The sequence below is a fragment of the Oncorhynchus clarkii genome, chromosome 10, assembly GCF_045791955.1.
Source record: "Oncorhynchus clarkii lewisi isolate Uvic-CL-2024 chromosome 10, UVic_Ocla_1.0, whole genome shotgun sequence".
NCBI lineage: Eukaryota > Metazoa > Chordata > Actinopteri > Salmoniformes > Salmonidae > Oncorhynchus > Oncorhynchus clarkii.
This window is the reverse complement of record NC_092156.1, coordinates 50,261,962-50,282,973: the sequence shown is the minus strand read 5'-3', so window position 1 is coordinate 50,282,973 and position 21,012 is coordinate 50,261,962. Positions and strand designations below refer to the sequence as shown.

At 42.0% G+C, this 21,012-nt stretch overlaps 1 protein-coding gene across 1 annotated transcript; it reads left to right on the top strand.

The window, feature by feature from the left end:
- Nucleotides 1-8,211: 8,211 nt before the first annotated feature.
- On the top strand, nucleotides 8,212-12,966 carry LOC139419632 (uncharacterized). Its single transcript, XM_071169616.1, has 6 exons — nucleotides 8,212-8,271; nucleotides 8,689-8,721; nucleotides 8,811-8,906; nucleotides 9,113-9,279; nucleotides 10,778-10,970; nucleotides 11,508-12,966. The coding sequence occupies exons 2-6, from the start codon at nucleotides 8,709-8,711 to the stop codon at nucleotides 11,612-11,614; spliced, it is 576 nt and encodes a 191-aa protein (XP_071025717.1). The 5' UTR covers nucleotides 8,212-8,271; nucleotides 8,689-8,708; the 3' UTR covers nucleotides 11,615-12,966.
- The last annotated feature ends 8,046 nt before the right edge of the window (nucleotides 12,967-21,012 follow it).

The window sequence follows — 21,012 nt, the reverse complement described above, 5'->3', positions numbered from 1 at the left end:
ATAAACACACGGTAATGGGGGGAGCAGGAAAAGGGGCTGATTGTTGACTGATTGGGGAGTGATGATTTTCACCTGTGAGGGGAGAAGGAGAGAAAAAAAACACACACACACACACACAGGATACACACACAGGATACTTGTATCCGTAACACTCCCACCCTTAAAAGAGCAACCCTAGGGGGGCTTGCGATCACAGTATTACAATTAATACTCACAACAAAGCAACAACAAAGCAAAACATACAAAAATCATTAGACACAAGACAAAAACTGGTTACCCGATTTTGTCTTCGGTAACGGTCCGACACAATCAACCACCACATGCTCAAATGGTTCACCTATGACAGGTATTGGACAAAGAGGAGCGGGAGGAATAACCTGATTTGGTTTTCCTGTTATCTGACAGGTGTGGCATGTCCGACAGAACTGCGCCACATCTTGTTTTAAACCCGGCCAAAAGAAATGTCGAAGGATCCGATCATACGTCTTTGTAATTCCTAAATGACCAGACCACTGGTGATCATGAGCAAGGGATAACACATTTTGTCGAAAGGCTGTAGGAATCACTATTTGATAAACAGCATTCCAATCTCCACCCGCGTCAACATGGGATTTCCATTTACGCATGAGGAGATTACCATCAATGAAGTAAGCCACATTCTTCTTCTTCACCTCTTCTAACGAGACAACACTCGTAAAACATTTAGCAAGTTTGTCGTCAACCTTTTGGTTAGCAATCAGCTGCTCACGAGTGACTGGTAACTGTATTGCATCAGCAATAAGTTCAACGTTCTTTAATTCTTTCCTGGGCTGTTTGTCAGAGGTATCACACAATCCATCCTCTTGATCATCCTCTTTGAACAGAACAGTGTTCGACAAATCTATCACGTCACCCTCTTGTAGTGCCTGAGCACGAGTGACAGCACAAGCGGGGAACACATGTGGATAACTCTGTGCCAACTCATTCGAGAGAGAGTGGTCACTTTTATCCAATACTTCCAATACGGGTACTACCTTTCCTCCGGCAATATCGTTACCCATTATAAAGGTCACACCTTTCACTGGCAACATAGGACGTACCCCTACTCTGAATATTCCACTGATTAACTCAGAGTGTACTTTCACAAAGTGCAACGGCACTGGGACAAAACCCATTTCAATACCCTGCACTAACACACTGGAACCACAGTATGTATCGTCAGATAAGGGCAACACATCAGACAATATAAACGACTGCGCCGCACCAGTATCTCTAAGGATTTTAACCGGACGCTGAGACGCTTCGTCATTCGTTAGGGACACAAACCCCTCGGAAATGAATGGTTCATAACTGCGGTCGGGGACTGAGACTTTCAAACTGCAGTTACCCTGAGGCACCTGTTTTGTTGCAGACCTCACAACCGTACGAATTAGAGCAACACCTGTTGGTGGCTTGGCACGAAGAGGCATCCCTTGTTTGCGTTTAAGCAGGAAGCAATCATTAATCATATGTCCCACTTTATGACAATAGAAACAGGAACGCTCATTCTTCTGGCGTGCTTGATATACTACTGCTGGCCGACTAGGGCTAAAGGTAGGAAACTCAGTGGTTCTACTCTCAGTTTGAGCCGAAAACACACTCTTGTGCGTCAACACAAACTCGTCTGCCAACACAGACGCTTCTGCCAGTGAGGATACTTTCTGTTCGTTTAGGTAAACTACAATGCGTTCGGGTAAGCAATTTTTAAACTCTTCCAACAAGATTAACTCCCGGAGAGAGTTGAAATCAGTTACCTTACTAGCAGCATGCCATTTATCAAACAGATTTCCCTTGTCTCTAGCAAATTCCACATAAGTCTTACTAGAAGACTTTCTATGAGACCTAAATCTCTGTCGGTATGCCTCAGGCACAAGCTCATAGGCACGAAGAACAGTAGCTTTGACCACTTCATAATTCAAACTGTCCTCTAGAGGTAGCGCTGACAAAACCTCTTGGGCTTTACCAGTTAATTTACACTGAAGTAATAGGCACCATACCTCTTCAGGCCACTTCAATGCTACGGCTATACGCTCAAATACACAAAAATAGGAGTCAACCTCGGACTCTCTGAACAAAGGTACTAAGGCAATCTGCCTACTAATGTCAAACGTGTTTGAGGACACAGCTGGTGAGGACGACTCACTAACAGTGACAGCAGGAACGAAGGCTAGCCTCGCTGTCTCTGCCTCCAGTTCCATCTGGCGCATTTTAAACGTCATCTGCCTCTGTTCTCGTTCTCGTTCTCTTTCTGCCTCAATTTTACACATCTCCAACTGGAGAGTCTCTCGCCTAATTTGGGCTCTCTCTTCCACCTCTAGTTGTAACTGTACTATACGGACATCCCTCCTGGCATCACCGTTTGACAGTGGGGAGAGTGTATCAAAATGGGACAATGTGGCTGGTGTTTTAGCCTCGCCCTCATTATCAGACACCAATGGGCTTACAGGAGCAGCAACATCCCCTATAGGGGTAGTATGCTCAGGCAGCGTTAACACAAGCACTTGCTCTTCCAACAATACATTTAACACCAGCTTTTTAACCTCTGACTTAACTACATTCTGTGGAATCGATACTGAATAATGGTCAGCCAAGGTCATTAAATCAACTCTACGACATTTGTCAAAAACCTCCCACGAAGGGTTATCCAAAAAGGACTTCAAATCAAAAGTAGCCATCTTACACTACTTCACAAGAGCCAACGAAAATAGCAAACACTAATGCTACTTCAGCTATAACGCTCAACACTGAACTATACCACTATCAACAATCTACATGAGCGGCATGGGTGTCAGTAAAGACATATCCCGGATGAGGCTCCACTTATGTTACGAATCCCTTTTGGCCCGACAGTCTAGGGGGGATGGTAATGAGACCCGTAACATAACTCATGTAAATTATAATTGTGACAAAGTAAAAGTGTGAACGTAATAACCAGGACAACTGAAATCTACCGTCAAACTCAAGGTTTATTTGATAAACACACAGTAATGGGGGGAGGAGGAAAAGGGGCTGATTGTTGACTGATTGGGGAGTGATGATTTTCACCTGTGAGGTGAGAAGGAGAGAAAAAAAACACACACACACACACACACAGGATACACACACAGGATACTTGTATCCGTAACAATAGGGAATCTTTACTATGATTAAATGTCAGGAATTGTGAAAAACTGAGATTAAATGTATTTGGCTAAGCTGTATGTAAACATCCGACTTCAACTGTATATGGATGAGCAATGGCCGTGCGGCATAGGCAAGATGCAGTCGATGTTATAGATCAGTATAGACATATGAGATGAGTAATGTAGGATATATAAACATTATTAAAGTGGTGTTTTTTAAAGTGACTAATGATAGGCATAGGCAAGATGCAGTCAATGGTATAGAACAGTATATACATATGATATGAGTAATGTAGGATATGTAAACATTATTAAAGTGCCGTTATTTAAGGTGACAAGTGACATCTTTATTAAATCCCTTTATTAGTGGAGATTTGAGTCTGTATGTTGACAGCAGCCTCTCTATGTTAGTGATGGCTGTTTAACAGTCTGATGCCCTTGAGATAGAACCTGTTTTTCAGTCTCTCAGTCCCAGCATACACCTGTACTGACCTTGCCTTCTGGATGATAGCGGGGTGAACAGGTAGTGGCTCGGGTGGTCGTTCCTGTGACATCGGGTGCTGTAGGTGTCCTGAGGGGAAGGTAGTTTGCCCCTGGTGATGCGTTGTGCAGACCGCACTACCCTCTGGAGAGCCTTGCGGTTGAGGTGGTGCAGTTGCCATACCAGGCCATACAGCCCGACAGGATGCTCTCGATTGTGCATCTGTAAAAGTTTGTGAGTTTTTAAGTGACAAGTCAAATTTTTTCAGTCTCTTGCGCCTTCTTCACCATGCTGTCTGTGTGGGTGGACCATTTCAGTTTGTCCGTGATGTGTACTCAGAGGAACTTCAAACTTTCCACCTTCTCCACTACTGTTCCATCAATGTGGATGGGGGGTGTGCTCCCTCTGCGGTTTCCTGAAGTCCAAAATCATCTCCTTTGTTTTGTTGACATTGAGTGAGAGGTTATTTTCCTGACACCACACTCCGAGGGCACTCACCTCCTCCCTGTAGGCCGTCTCGTTGTTGTTGGTAATCAAGCATATCACTGTAATGTCGTCTGCAAACTTGATGATTGAGTTGGAAACGTGCATGGCCACGCAGTCATGGGTGAACAGGGAGTACAGGAGAGGGCTGAGAACGCACCCTTATGGGGTCCCAGTGTTGAGGATCAGCGAAATGTAGATGTTGTTTCCTACCTTCACCACCTGGGGTCGGCCCGTCAGAAAGTCCAGGACCCAGTTACACAGGGCGGGGTCGAGACCCAGGGTCTCAAGCTTAATGACGAGTTTGGAGGGTACTATGGTATTAAATGCTGAGCTGTAGTCAGTGAACAACATTCTTACATAGGTAATCCTCTTGTCCAGATGGGATAGGGCAGTGTGCAGTGTGATGGCGATTGCATCGTCAGTGGACCTATTGGGGTGGTATGCAAATTGGAGTGGGTCTAGGGTATCAGGTAGGGTGGGGGTGATATGCTCCTTGACTAGTCTCTCAAAGCACTTCATGATGACAGAAGTGACTGCAACGGGGCGATAGTCTATTAGTTCAATTACCTTAGCTTCCTTGGGAACAGGAACAGTGGTGGCCAACTTGAAGCATGTGGGGACAACAGACAGGGATAGGGAATGATTTAATATGCTCGTAAACACACCAGCCAGCTGGTCTGCGTATGCTCTGAGGATGCGGCTAGGGATGGGCCTTGCCTTGTGAGGGTTAACACGTTTAAATGTTTTACTCACGTTGGCCACGGAGAATGAGAGCCCACAGGCTTTGGTAGCGGGCCGTGTCAGTGGCACTGTATTGTCCTCAAAGCGAGCAAAGAAGTTGTTTAATTTGTCTGGGAGCAAGACGTCGATGTCTGCGACGGAGTTGGTTTTCTTTTTGTAATGTGTGATTGACTGTAGACCCTGCCACATACGTCTCGTGTTTGCATCGTCAATTGTTGAATTGCGGCTACTTTATCTCTATACTGACGCTTTGCTTGTTTGATTGCCTTACGGAGGGAATAGCTGCACTGTTTGTATTCAGTCATGTTTCCAGTCGCCTTGCCATGATTAAAAGCAGTGGTTTGTGCTTTCAGTTTTGTGCGAATGCTGCCATCAATCCACGGTTTCTGGTTCGGGAAATGTTTTAATAGTCATAGTGGGTATAACATCTCCGATGCACTTGCTAATAAACTCGCTTACCGAGTCAGCGTATACATTAATGTTGTTGTCTGAGGCTATCCATAACATATCCCAGTTCACGTGATCGAAGCAATCCTGAAGCGTGGTATCCAATTGGTCAGACCAGCGTTGGACGGACCTGAGCACGGGCGTTTCCTGTTATAGTTTGTTACAATCTCTGTCTCTTTGGAAGGCAACTCGTGCCCTAATTTTGCCCTCCTTGTTATCTAGAGATTGGACATTGGCGAGTAATATGCTCTGGAGCGATGGATGGTGTGCTCGCATTCTGAGTCTGACCAGTAGGCCGCTCCGTCTGCATCTCCTGCGGCGGCTGCGTTGTTTTGGGTCAGCCTCTGGGATAAGATCCCATGTCCAGGGTGGAGGTCCAAACAAAGGATCCGCTTCGGGAAATACGTATTCCTGGTAAGTTGTCGTCAATTTAATATCCAATATTTCTTCCCGGTTGTATGTAATAACACTTGAGATTTCCTGGGCTAACAATGTAAGAAATAATACTTAAAATAATACATAAAACAAACAACTGCATAGTTTCTTAAGGACCTGAAGCGAAGTGACCATCTCTGTCGGTGCCCTCTTAAATCTGAATACTTAAGTCTGAATACTTATGTAAATGTGATATTAAAGTTTTATATATAAATATTTCCAATGGGGAGAACAAGTATTTGATACACTGACGATTTTGCAGGTTTAAATTATTTTTTTTTAAATAATAAAAAATAAGCAAACATTTCTGCTAATTTATATACAGTGCCTTGCGAAAGTATTCGGCCCCCTTGAACTTTGCAACCTTTTGCCACATTTCAGGCTTCAAACATAAAGATATAAAACTGTATTTTTTTGTGAAGAATCAACAACAAGTGGGACACAATCATGAAGTGGAACGACATTTATTGGATATTTCAAACTTTTTTAACAAATCAAAAACTGAAAAATTGGGCGTGCAAAATTATTCAGCCCCCTTAAGTTAATACTTTGTAGCGCCACCTTTTGCTGCGATTACAGCTGTAAGTCACTTGGGGTATGTCTCTATCAGTTTTGCACATCGAGAGACTGACATTTTTTCCCATTCCTCCTTGCAAAACAGCTCGAGCTCAGTGAGGTTGGATGGAGAGCATTTGTGAACAGCAGTTTTCAGTTCTTTCCACAGATTCTCGATTGGATTCAGGTCTGGACTTTGACTTGGCCATTCTAACACCTGGATATGTTTATTTTTGAACCATTCCATTGTAGATTTTGCTTTATGTTTTGGATCATTGTCTTGTTGGAAGACAAATCTCCGTCCCAGTCTCAGGTCTTTTGCAGACTCCATCAGGTTTTCTTCCAGAATGGTCCTGTATTTGGCTCCATCCATCTTCCCATCAATTTTAACCATCTTCCCTGTCCCTGCTGAAGAAAAGCAGGCCCAAACCATGATGCTGCCACCACCACGTTTGACAGTGGGGATGGTGTGTTCAGCTGTGTTGCTTTTACGCCAAACATAACGTTTTACATAGTTGCCAAAAAGTTCAATTTTGGTTTAATCTGACCAGAGCACCTTCTTCCACATGTTTGGTGTGTCTCCCAGGTGGCTTGTGGCAAACTTTAAACAACACTTTTTATGGATATCTTTAAGAAATGGCTTTCTTCTTGCCACTCTTCCATAAAGGCCAGATTTGTGCAATATACGACTGATTGTTGTCCTATGGACAGAGTCTCCCACCTCAGCTGTAGATCTCTGCAGTTCATCCAGAGTGATCATGGGCCTCTTGGCTGCATCTCTGATCAGTCTTCTCCTTGTATGAGCTGAAAGTTTAGAGGGACGGCCAGGTCTTGGTAGATTTGCAGTGGTCTGATACTCCTTCCATTTCAATATTATCGCTTGCACAGTGCTCCTTGGGATGTTTAAAGCTTGGGAAATATTTTTGTATCCAAATCCAGCTTTAAACTTCTTCACAACAGTATCTCAAACCTGCCTGGTGTGTTCCTTGTTCTTCATGATGCTCTCTGCGCTTTTAACGGACCTCTGAGACTATCACAGTGCAGGTGCATTTATACGGAGACTTGATTACACACAGGTGGATTGTATTTATCATCATTAGTCATTTAGGTCAACATTGGATCATTCAGAGATCCTCACTGAACTTCTGGAGAGAGTTTGCTGCACTGAAAGTAAGGGGCTGAATCATTTTGCACGCCCAATTTTTCAGTTTTTGATTTGTTAAAAAAGTTTGAAATATCCAATAAATGTTGTTCCACTTCATGATTGTGTCCCACTTGTTGTTGATTCTTCACAAAAAAATACAGTTTTATATCTTTATGTTTGAAGCCTGAAATGTGGCAAAAGGTCGCAAAGTTCAAGGGGGCCGAATACTATCGCAAGGCACTGTATATATAAATTAGCAGAAATGTCGTCACCTGTTTTTGCTTTGTGATTATGAAGTATTGTGTGTAGATTGATAAGGGGGAAAATAACAATTCAAATAATTTTAGAATAAGGCTGAATCCTTTCCTGAATGCACTGCATCTACCTCATACCTTGTACCTCTCTCTGCACGTTGGTCTTGTACTGGTGCTCTTTGTATATAGCTCCCTTCTTTTGTATTTTATTTTATTCCTTGTATTACTGTTTTTAAGCTCTGCATCGTTGGGAAGGGGTCTGAGCAAGTATTTCATGGTAAAGTCTAAAGCAGGTGTATTAGGCGCATGCGAGAAATACAATTTGATTTGATCATACTAATTTGAGTGTCGTGTATTTATGTTTACTGTTACCTCTAATCTATGAGACCAGGCTGGACTGCACAGCAGCCATAGAATCGCTCACGCCCTCCATACTCTGGGACTGTATCAGCCAATGACTGTATATACGAAGGTATCAGCACGCTAGGCTACTTCGCGTCTCCTTGCGGGATAGCCTATGCTGTATCAGGACAGGACGTCACGGCTTTGACCTAGGGCAAAGAAGCACGAGTTACCCACTTCCATCAGGTAAATGCGACAGATTTATTTGATTGACTAATTGATAATGTTATATGCTGTAATTCTACAATTGGGTATAATGCACCATCGGAAATAGTAGGCTCTAGCAAATCGCCCTTTTCGAGACGCTTTCAAGGTGTCCTCTATTTAAGCTCTCTATAAGGCTATGCTGTAAACGTGCTGTTTCATAGAGGCCGGTTTGGTGCAGTGTTATTGAAGACGAGACCGCATGGGCGTAGGCTTGTCTCCCCGCAGGCTTTTAGGATTTATGTTGGTCCGGTTTAGACGAAAATATTATGTAGATTGTGCTGGCTGTGTGGGCTCTTTAGCCTACTCTACAAAATAGATGTCCACTGTCATTTTGGCTACAATGCCGAGTTTTAACAGCCAAAATATTTTTTTCTCCTGTTGGGATCATCATGGAAGAAGTGTGCTCTTGATAAGGCATGCAATGTGAAGGTATTTTTTTAATTTCACTTCTGGTTCTTAGTAGGGATTTAAGTCTATACCACTATTCACAGTGGTCTTTGTTGAAATTTGGCACGCAGAGCATCTGAACGTACTTCAGTTTACCGGGCCGAGCACACACGAGCCAGCAGGTGCCATGGAGTCGCATCTCTCTGCCACCACATATCTCGTCCTAGGTAATGCACTCACTCTGCAAGGCAATCATCTGCCTTTTTTGGGATGGGGGGGGGGGGGGGGTCTACAAAACCTGCTTTCTAATCTTCCTTTGGCTATGAACTATTTCCTCTGTATTATTGTTTACATTTCTTATCAATACATCCTGTGATGTGATTCTCAAGGATGTTTCTTATTGCCTCTTTCTTATTGCCTCTGTGTGTCCTAGCATTGGTCTCCACAACCTCTGGGTTCTTCTGGACTCCCAGGGGTCCTCAGATGTACCCCTGCCTCACCTACATGGAGCGCAACCTGCGGGTGGACTGTGAGTTCCCTGTGGAAGACAACCCTGCACACCTAGGCCCCTACTGCGAGTACAAGCAGGACAGCCGACTGGTGGGATTTGATTGTTTTTGATAGATTTTCGTTCTCTTATTTTTCTCTTTCTTTATTTACACTGAGTGTAAAAACATGAGGAACACCTGCTATTTCCATATCATAGACTGAAGAGGTGAATCTAGGTGAAAGCTATTATCCCTTATAGATGTTAAATCCACTTTAAATCAGTGTAGATGAAGGGGAGGAGGCAAGTTGAAGAAGGATGTTTAAGCCTTGAGAGAATTGAGGCATAGATTGTGTATGTGTGCAATTGAGGGTGAATGGGCAAGACAAAAGATTTAAGTGCCTTTGAACGGGGTATGGTAGTAGGTGCCAGGCGCACATACTGGTTTGAGTGTGTAAAAAACTGCAACGCTGCTGGATTTTTCAAGCTCAACAGTTTCCCGTGTGTATCAGGAATGGTCCACCATCCAGCCAACTGTGGGAAGCATTGGAGTTAAAAATGGAATGCTTTCGTCACCTTGTAGAGTCCATGCCCCAACGACTTGAGGCTGGTCTGAGGGGAAAAGGGGTGCAACTCAATATTAGGAAGGTGTTCCTAATATTTTGTACACTCAGTGTATATTAATTAAGTAATTAATTAAATTATTTATTTTATTGCATTTAACCTTAATCTTCCCCTATATGCATTTAGCAACGGCACACTGTTGATTTTAGACGTTTAAGTGTGACTAAACCAGATAGAAAGTATGTAGAAAATATAATGGTATCAAGGCACAAGGAGAGACCCAAATGCAGACACAGGAGACAGATGGCTGGAGTCTTACAATGTTTATTAATCCAAAGGGGTAGGCAATAGAATGGTCATGGACAGGCAAAAAGGTCAAAACCAGATCAGAGTCCAGGAGGTACAGAGTGGCAGACAGACTCGTGGTCAAGGCAGGCAGAATGATCAGGTAGGTGGGTACAGAGTCCAGAAACAGGACAGGGTCAAAACTGGGAGGACTAGAAAAGGGAGAATAGCAAAAGGAGTACGGGAAAAACATGCTGGTTGACTTGACTAAACATACAAGATGAACTGGCACAGAGAGACAGGAAACACAGGGATAAATACACTGGGGAAAATAAGCGACACCTGGAGGGAGTGGGCAATAACGAGGACAGGTGAAACTGATCAGGATGTGAGAAATGGAGCAATATATTTAAAGATAAGATCATTTTTGAGAACTAACAATCACCAAAGGAAAACTAGACAGACAGTGATAATCTAAAATACCAAAAATGTCATGAGGCCCCCATTGATTTTGTTACAATGTTTGAGTCACTCAGATAGCATAAGAATAGCATCTGCCAATTGGCAAAATGTGTAGAATTACAGGTAATTCGTTTTGAAACTATCAAATGTTCTCTACGCCCCATAACAAAATGTGTAGAATTGCAAGAAATTAGCTTTAAAATGCCCACTACCACGCTAACTTTGCCACTGTTGCTGAAAATAATCACAGTGGAACACTGAAGCAAGTAAATGAAGAAAAAAAAATCTCATTCACAATAGGTGGGCAGCACCTACCCCAACGCTGTGTCCCTGGTGTCCACAGACAACCGGAGGAGGGCCAACGTGAGCCTGGTCAACCCCACCGTGTGTCGCCTCACCTGGGCTCCGATGGCGGACGATAAGCCCTACACCTACACCTGCAGGGTGTACCAGGGGTCTACCTGGAAGGAGAACAGCATGGCTGTTCACCAGCGTGAGTCATCATGGGTACAGGGATGATCAGGAGGAAGGACAACTGAGATAGGAGTGGGAAGGAGAGGAGAGTCAATGTAGTTGATGGTGCAAACATATACACTTACAAACATAAATTATTGCAAACATATACAGCATTGGAGTTGTTCGGTGGGTTGCCCAAAGATATTAATTTACTCAATCAAATATGTAGTAGGGTAGACAAGAATTATGAAAGTATTTCCAAGAAATTCTCTTTGTGGATCTCTTTGTGTACTTGTAGACCTATTTGTTCTTGTGTTATTGCACATCCATACAGATGAAGTGTGCATTTCAAAAGGCATTTGAATAATTTTTGTCTGGAAAATGAGTATGAAATCAAAAACTAGTAGCGAAGTGTAATTGAAAGAGAAGTGTGATGACATGATCTTTCAGTAATGACTCTTGATGTGGTAGATAATATTAGCATTTTTCTAAATGCAATTTTCTTTGTTGCAAGGGTTTGTTTGTTGTGTTTGTACAAGTGTTTAAATCTGATGGTCTGTTTTTGTCTGTCTAGGAATTCTTCCAATCTGTTCAGCCCTCAGCGTGATGTTCCATACCGGGCTATTTCTTCTGTCCCTTGTGATGTCACTTCCTGTAACTACGGGTCTCCTCTCTCCCTGACCTCCTTTCAATGTACAGATAGCTAGATGTTATTAAATGTTTTTAAACATATTTTCATATCATTATTATAGTTCACAATAATAACTACAATTTACTGAGATCATAGACAATGTGTAATGAGTGTGAAACAGTGGTACGTTGGAGGCTGTGGCTCCATATTCACTGTTTTCTGACCACTTCAATGATCACTTCAAAAACTGATCCATCAGACTAGTTCTTATTCTGTACTATCTATTCTCTATACTTTAGGCTTTGCTTATGGAGTATCAGGTGAGAATCCTATCAAACAATTTCTTTATATCAGTCAAACTTTCAGGACTTCCAGACTTTCACGCTCATATCAGCCCTTTGGCTCAGGGATGCTAGTACTGGAATGGATGGTCACATCCTAAAGAGATTCACAATGGCTATGTTTACACAGGCAGACCAATAGTGATATTTTTCCACTAATTGTTTTTTTTAAACAATCAGATTAGTTAAAAGCATCCTTTGTGTAAAGATATATATATAATTATATATATATATTTTTTTTAAATATTATCCTTTATTATTTTACCCTAACACTACCACCCCTCCCCTAATTGGAGTAAACTAGTGTTCAACAACACTTAGGCTTCTACTTCCAGTTTATACATACTATATACATTTTACGGACACAGTATATTTTATAATAGTTATATTTTCTTTATTTTTGTCCCATCCTTCTGCTACCCTCAACTCCTCCCATCTATCTCTGAAGACCATCCAGTTTAGATGTTTTATTTGCTATATAATTTTAAACTGTGCTGTTTCACAAAAGTTCTGAACCTATATACATTGTACGGACACAGTATATTTTACAATAGTTATCTTGTTATTTTTAGTACAACCCTTCAGCTTCATTCAACCCCTCCCATCTATCTCTGAACACCCTCAGGTTTTTTGCAGAGTTAGCTCCAGGTAAATGTTGCAATTCTTCAGTACCAAAACAAATTATCTAATGATTCTGTCTCTTCACAGCTAAATCTGCAGAGGTGGGATGGTTGTATAATAATTTAAATTATTTAACAAAGTTTTGAATCCAGCGTAATTTTATGTATCAGTTCATGAATCATGAATTCATTAGGCCTATGGATTTTACATTTCTGGGCAGGTGCACAGTCATGGGTGGGCCTGCGAGGGCATAGGCCCACCCACTTGGGAGCCAAGCCCACCCACTGGGGAGCCATGCCCAACCAATCAGAGTACGTTTTTCTCCACAAAAGGGCTTTATTACGGACAGAAATACTCCTCAGTTTCATCAGCTGTCCAGGTGGCTGGTCTCAGACGATCACGCAGGTGAAGAAGCCGGATTTGGAGGTCTTTTCTGGCGTGGTTACACATGGTGTGCGGCTATGAGGCTAGTTGGATGTACTGTCTAATTCTCTATAATTACGTTGGAAGCGGCTTATGGTAGAGAAATGAACATTAAATTATCTGTCAACAGCTCTGTTGTACATCCTGCAGTCAGCATGCCAATTGCACACTCCTTCAAAACTTGAGACATCTGTGGAATTATTTTGTGTGACAAAACTGCACATTTTAGAGTGGCCTTTTATTGTCCCCAGCACAAGGTGCACCTGTGTAATGATCATGCTGTTTAATCCGCTTCTTGATAATACACATCTGTCAAGTGGATTGATTATCTTAGCAAAGGAGAAATGCTCACTAATAGGAATGTAAACAAATTTATGCACAACATTTGAGAGAAATAAGCTTTTTGTGCATATGGAACATATTAGATCTTTTATTTCAGATAATGAAACATGGGACAAACATTTTACATGTAGCTTTTATATTTTTGTTCAGTGTATATTGCACAGCTGTATATTTTTTGCTCCGTAAATGAAACTGGTCTAATTTTTTTATTCAATCACAATTTTCATTAACCAATTTTGGTCTTTAATGAAGGGGCGACAGACAAGTTTGCAAACACAGCCTTTGTGAATCTCTTTAGGACATGATCACTCATTCCCATTGTAGCATCCCTGTAGCATTGATGGGTGAAAAGTAAGGCCAACACTACCGTATCAGCGTGTGTATTTGGCTCACAGCCCCTGATTCTGGGGCACTTAAAGCTGCAATATTGTATGTAACTTTTTGGGGGACCCAACCAAATTCACATAGAAACGATTTATGCTTCCCGTGCTTAAGTTTATTTTTGTATCTTTTACGTTTGGTTTTGTACACCAGCTATAAAGAGCTGATTATACATTATTTTTGTACTTAAAAAAAAAATCGCAGTATTTCAGATGGTACAATGATTATCAATACTTGTTTTGGCACATAAACTGAAATTAGGGCAACTATTATAATTTTTGTAACCAGGAAATGGCAGAGTGATTTCTGCCTATTGCACCTTTAAGGATTTCCTCTGAATTACCATTAAGATAATGGCTGAAATCGAAATGAAAGTTGGAAGTTGACAATCCCATGCTATTGATTGGCTAAAATATTTACGTGTCAGGTGGTATGTTGTAACTATTCAATAATTGGTTAATGATCAACTCTTGCCTTTTATTTCAATCTCAAAGTATTAAGAAACCTTTCATAGACGCAAAGAAATCTGATGCTCTCTCTAGTTTGAAAGTTTTGTTTACATTTTGTCATTCCCACATGTTCTTGTAGATTTCATACAGTAGAAGCTTGAGCTTAGCTAAATTGTATATCAAAGGAAACATTACTCTTAGTGTTGCATAATTACCGATTGCTGATTAGCCATTGAAAGTTAAAGTCATGACGACTGTGTTAAATGTTTTGATACTCAGCTTCACATGGCACATTATTAGTTATTGTAATAATGTATTAAAATCCATAGGCAACAATTATATTCAACATTTTGTAATGTTATTTTTTAGAAAATTATTAAGTGGAATTGCCAAAAATGATTGATCAAATTGTACTTTCACTGCACCATAGCATTATTTTGGAAATAATTATATAGGTTATTAACAAGTAAAAGTATTTCATATGCTTTGCAGGTTAAAAAATTATTGTAGCAATTTTTTTTAGGACTCATCATGGAGGTCATTCTAGATCTTTGTCCTCAAAAACCTCCAATCACTGTGAATGAGATCAGAGTCTAGAAGACCACACTGAAATTGAGGCTGTTTTAGGACAAGCACAAATTATAGAAAAGCTATTTAGATAATAAGATCAGGTGGTGAATGAATGAGATAGTTATGGTAGTAAATCAAATTAACTAACTAAATGTTTCTGGACAAAAAAATTATTAACTGAAATTAGCACTTGAAATGGACCAGGGTCTCTGATACACACTACCATCACGTGTCCTGATAGTAGTTAGTAAGTTGATAGTTTGTTGATGTTAGTTTTTAGTATGTGCAGAATGAAAGAACATGTAGATGGGTTAAATATGTCTTGTTGATGGTGTCATTAGCTGCTTTCCATTCTCTTCCTTTTTCATTCTAATGCTCTTATTGCTCCCACGCACAGCTCACACTGGCACTGCACTAGCTATTTGCACATGCTTCAAGTGCCTAGGCTTTTTGAATGCTGCTTTATTGTTCATATCAGTATATGTGTCCTTGCAGACAATTCTGCTTCTCTTACACGGCACACCTTACTTAGCACATATCCTGTGTGCTGTACCTTTTTGTTTTTGTCACCACGCACTGAAATCTCATTGTAGTTTGACTGCTTTGCAAAGTGGGATTTGTGAATGTGATGTGTACACATTAGTTTGCCAAACCAGTGTTTTCTCTCCTTTCTTTCTTGCCACTGAATGTGTACAAAATGCAATAGCAAGAAATAAAGGTATAACAGTAAAAATAGTATTTTTTGTCTTGCTAACATTTCAGCATCTTCAATTTATTTCCATGATGTTCACAGACAATCTACTGTATATATGCTATTGGCAAGTCTGGTGTTGGTACAGTATACATTCATTTCAGAATTTGGAGGAAGTTATTATAGAATCATTCATCTCTCTTTGGAAAATCAAACTTTTGTGACCAGGTCATGTGTTTTGTTCTCGTCCCTGGGGCCCATGCCTCAGGGCTCCAGTACTGTGACAATGCAGTCTGACACTAAAGAGGAGCACACCTTCACTGTGGATCAAACCAATACGCTTCTGTAATTGCTGAGGGAGCTGAGGTTACTGCCTGTGTCTCTGTAGCAGAGATGGAGCAGACCGTATGCCACTAGATGGCGGTCCAATATGAAAATAAACATGGTTGAGAATAGTATTGAGAATTGTGCCATTACAGACCCAACATGCCCTATATACACTATACAGTGCATTCGGAAAGTATTCAGACCCCTTCCCTTTTTGGACATTCTGTTACGTTACAGCCTTATTCTAAAATAGCTTAAATACATTTTTTGTCCTCATCAATTTACACACATAATGACAAAACAAAAACAGGGTGTAGCGAAATGCTTGTGATCCTAGCGCCAACAGTGCAGTAATATCTAACAATATACAAGAATAAACATGATGGAATGTATAGACATTATGGACAGTATATGGATAGAATATGTAGTATATCTGAAGAATACATAGGATAGAATAGTATATGTTCTCATCAATCTACACGTAATGACAAAGCAAAAATAGGTTTTTAGATTTTTTTGCAAATGTATTAACAGTAAAAACCTACAGTGGGGAGAACAAGTATTTGATACACTGCCGATTTTGCAGGTTTTCCTACTTACAAAGCATGTAGAGGTCTGTAATTTGTATCATAGGTACACTTCAACTGTGAGAGACGGAATCTAAAACAAAAATTCCAGAAAATCACATTGTATGATTTTTAAGTAATTCATTTGTATTAATATGCAAAGATTATTAAAGTGACCAGTGTTTCATGTCTATGTGTCACGACTCTGACCGAAGGTGGCTCCCCTTCCCGTTCGGGTGGCGCTCGGCGGTCGTCGTCGCCGGCCTACTAGCTGCCACTGATTCTTTCCTCCCCCTCCTTATGTGTTTATTGAGTACACCTGTTTTGAGTTGAGTATAATTAGTGAGGCTTTATTAGTCAGCCGGCCCGCCTGGTTCTTTGTGCGGGATTAATTATTGTGACCTTCTGTTTTGTAGTAGAGGAACGTGTTTGTTCCTGGTCGTGCATTTTGGCTGTGTTGCGTTTTGTGAATTAAAGAGCACAGCATCGCACTCTATGTTTCCTGCGTCTGACTCCACACCCATGACACCCGTAGCGTTACACTATGTACATAGGCAGCAGCATCTAAGGTGCAGTTTTGAGTAACCAGGTGGTAGCCGGCTAGTGACCATGACGAAAGTTCAGGGCAAGGTAATGGTGACTATTTAACAGTGATGACCTTGAGATAGAAGCTGTTATTCAGTCCCAGCGTTGATGCACCTGTACTGACCTCGCCGTCTGGACGGTAGTGGGGGGAATAGGCCGTGGCTCGGGTGGCTGATGTCCTTGAGGATCTTTTTGGCCTTCCTGTGACACCGAGTGCTGTAGATGTCCTAGAGGACAGGCAGTGTGCCCCCGGTGATGCATTGGGCAGACAGCACCACCCTCTGTAGAGCCCTGCGGTTATGGACGATGCAGTTTCTGTACCAGACGGTGATACAGCCCGACAGGATGATCTCAATGGTGCATCTGTAAAGGTTTGTGAGGGTCTTAGGGCCCAAGCCACATTTATTCAGCCTCTTGAGGTTGAAGAGGCGTTGTTGCGCCTTCTTCACCACACTGTCTGTGTGGGTGGAACATTTTGGATTGTCAGTGATGTGTACGCCGAGGAACTTGAAGCTTTTCACCTTCTCCACTGTGGCCCCGTTGATGTGGATAGAGGCATGCGCCCTCTGCTGTCTCCTGAAGTCCACGATCAGCTCCTTCGTTTTGTTGACGTACAGGGAGAGGTTATTTTCGTGGCACCACTCCCCCAGGGCCCTGTAGGCTGTCTCATCGTTTTTGGTAATCAGGTCTACCTCTGTTGTGTTGTCTGAAAACTTGATGATTGAGTTGGAGATGTGGATGGCTACAGGGAGTACAGTGAACAGGGAGTACAGGAGGGGCTGAGCACACACCCTTGTGGGGCCCATGTATCGAGGATCAGTGAAGTGGATGTGTTTTTGCCTACCTTCACCACCTAGGGGTGGCCCGTCAGGAAGTCCAGGACCCAGTTACACAGGGCGGGGTTCAAACCCAAGGCCCCAAGCTTAATGATGAGCTTGGAGGGCACTATGGTGTTGATTGGCTGAGCTGTAATCAATGAACTACATTCTTACATAGGTATTCCTCTTATCCAGATGGGATAGGGCAGTGTGCAGTGCGATGGTGATTGTGTCATCTGTGAATCTATTGGGGTGGTATGCAAATTGCAGTGGGTCTAGGGTGTCAGCTAAGGTGGAGGTGATATCATCCTTAACTACTATCGCTACGGGGCGATAGTAATTTAGTTCAGTTACCTTCGCTTTCTAGGGTACATGGACAATGGTGGACATCGTGAAGCAAGTGTGGACAGCAGACTGGGATAGGGAGAGATGAAATATTTTAGAAAACACTCCAGCCAGATGGCCTGTGCATTCATATGGCTACACTGCGTTGTTGAGAGGGAGTGATCTATGAATATTCTGTTGGCTACATATGGTAGCAGAGGGGAAAGTACCAACATTTACGAGACCAAAATCCATATGGTCAAGTATGGGGAAAGGAGGAGTGGAGAAAATACATTCTCATAGAAGTATAGCCTGCATGAATTTATTGTTAAAGGGGAACTGGTAAAAGTATACCGGATCGGGGGGGGAGGGCAGAAATAGTAGAAGTTGTCTAAAGTCAAAATAAAACTTTACAGAGCTAAGTGAAAGAGAGAGTTAAACATAAAATACAACTCAATACATGTGCAATAAATCTGTCCAGCTGGTGTCTTGACAAAACACAATTTTCCTGTTCTCTCTTCCATTCTCCTGCTGCCCCCTCCTATCAGCAGCTCGATTTTACATCAATGGGGCTGTACATTAAGAGAAGTAGTGAAGGTGAAGCTCAACACGATGAGGACTGACATTCACTATCTGGAAGATGTTCTCTCTCTCTCTCTCTCTCTGTTAGGATTTTCCAACGAAAAGATAGGGCGCGACAAACACAATAATGTCCAAACAAGGATATCAAAAAGTTTAGGATATCAAAAATCATTAAATAGACCAAAAATTAATCATGTAAAAATAATAACATAAAACCCCAAAAATATAACATACATACCAAAAACAACACAGATAAAGAATATTTTAAATATTATTCACAGTTACACCACAATAGAAATGGACTTCAGTTATATACATTTTTACCTTTAAGGTCCATTAGACAAAGCAATAAAGGTGCCCAAAATGTATTGAAAATTGTCTAGTTTGATCCCCAATCAGAGACGTGGAGTCAGTCCGGGCTCGAAGGTCAACCCAGCTCCAGGGCCGGAGTCTTCCTCCGCGCCGATGCCCACGCCAGGCAAGGCGACCAACACAACTCCATGGCCGGAGCCTTCCTCTGCACCGATCTCCAGTCTAGACCCGGTGTCCAGTCCCGCTCCATGGCATGAGCCTTCCTCTGCACCGAGGTCCAGTCCAGGCACAGTGTTCAGCCCGGGTCCATGGCTGGATCCGCGGGATAAGCGGGTTCTTCGTCCTGCACCATTGCCGCCACCGATGCTGGCAGATTCACAAGCTGAGTGGGAACTTCGCCCCGCACCGGAGCCGCCACCGACGTTAGATGCCCACCCGGACCCTCCCCTATAGATTCAGGTTTTGCGGCCGGATTCCACACCTTTGGGGTGCGCCCTGACCATAGAGATCCTTTTTATTCTCTATTTTGGTTAGGTCGGGGTAATCTAGGGTGTTTATTTCTATGTTGGCCTGGTATGGTTCCCAATCAGAGGCAGCTGTTTATCATTGTCTCTGATTGGGGATCATATTTAGGAAGCCATTTCCCCACTGTGTTTTGTGTGATTTTTTTTATGTGTAGTTGCCTGTGAGCACTCCATAGCTTCACGTATCATTTGCTTTTTATTGTTTTGTGCGTTTCACGTCAATAGATATGTGGAAACCCATATCACGCTGCGCTTTGGTCCGAATGTTCTTACAACAATCGTGACAGATACAAGTGTCCTTCCTAACTCAGTTGAGAGTTGCTCTCAGAGTTCCTCTCAGTTGAGAGGAAGGAACGGGCTGAGGGATTTCACCATGAGGCGATTGGTGACTTTAAAACAGTTACAGAGTTTAATGGCTGTGATAGGAGAACACTGAGGATGGATCAACAGCATTGTAGTTATTACACCATAATAATAACCTAAATGATAGAGTGAAAAGAAGGGAGCATGTACAGAATAAAAAATATTCCAAAAACGGCATCTTGTTTGCAACAAGGCACTAAAGTAAAACTGCAAAACATGTGGCAAAGAAATTAACTTTATGTCCTGAATTCAAAGTGTTATGTTTGGGGCAAATCCAACAACACATCACTCATTACCACTCTTCATATTTTCAAGCATGGTGGTGGCTGCATCATGTTATGCGTATGTTTGTCATCAGCAAAGACCAGGGAGTTTTTTTAGGATAAAAATAAACTGAATAGAACTAAGCACAGGACAAATCCTAGAGGAAATCCTGGCTGTGTAATAGAGGCAACGTCACCATTGCATCTCCAACAGCTATCCTCTGGTATTAACTTCAGCTTATGTAACCTTTGTGGTGTCCAGTGCCATCTAGAGTGCCTTCAGAAAGTATTAATATCCCTTTACTTATTCCCCATTATGCTGTGTTACAGCTGGCACATCAACAATACTGACTTCAGACGAATCCCCTGACACTTGTTGGAGTGGTAGAGAAAACACACCATTGTGTTCATGAAAGTCTCCCCTTTCCATAGAGTGGTCATAAGTTTGTAGGTCAAACCATTCGGACTCTACACAATTTTTTTGGGATGTCTCATTGTCTGACTAACACTGCTCTAGCTCTGCTAGTTGAGGTAATAAAGTCAGCAAAAAAATAAATGCCCCTTTTTCAGGACCCTGTCTTTCAAAGATAATTCGTAAAAATCCAAACAACTTCACAGATCTTCATTCTAAAAGGGTTTAAACACTGTTTCCCATGCTTGTTCAATGAACCATACACAAATAATGAACATGCACCTGTGGAACGGTCGTTAAGACGCTAATAGCTTACAGACGGCAGTTAATTAAGGTCACAGTTATGAAAACTTAGGACACTAAAGAGGCCTTCTACTGAATCTGAAAAACACCAAAAGACAGATGCCCAGGGTTCCTGCTCATCTGCGTAGGCATGCTGCAAGGAGGCATGAGGACTGCAGATGTGGCCAGGGCAATAAATTGCAATGTCTGTACTGTGAGACGCCTAAGACAGAGCTACAGGGAGACAGGACAGACAGCTGATCGTCCTCGCA

Bases quoted from the DNA above. Each gene is read 5' to 3' on its own strand.
- LOC139419632 (XM_071169616.1), top strand. The intron at 8,907-9,112 runs GTAATGCACTCA...TGTGTGTCCTAG, and splicing joins CACCACATATCTCGTCCTAG to CATTGGTCTCCACAACCTCT. The intron at 10,971-11,507 runs GTGAGTCATCAT...TTGTCTGTCTAG, and splicing joins CAGCATGGCTGTTCACCAGC to GAATTCTTCCAATCTGTTCA.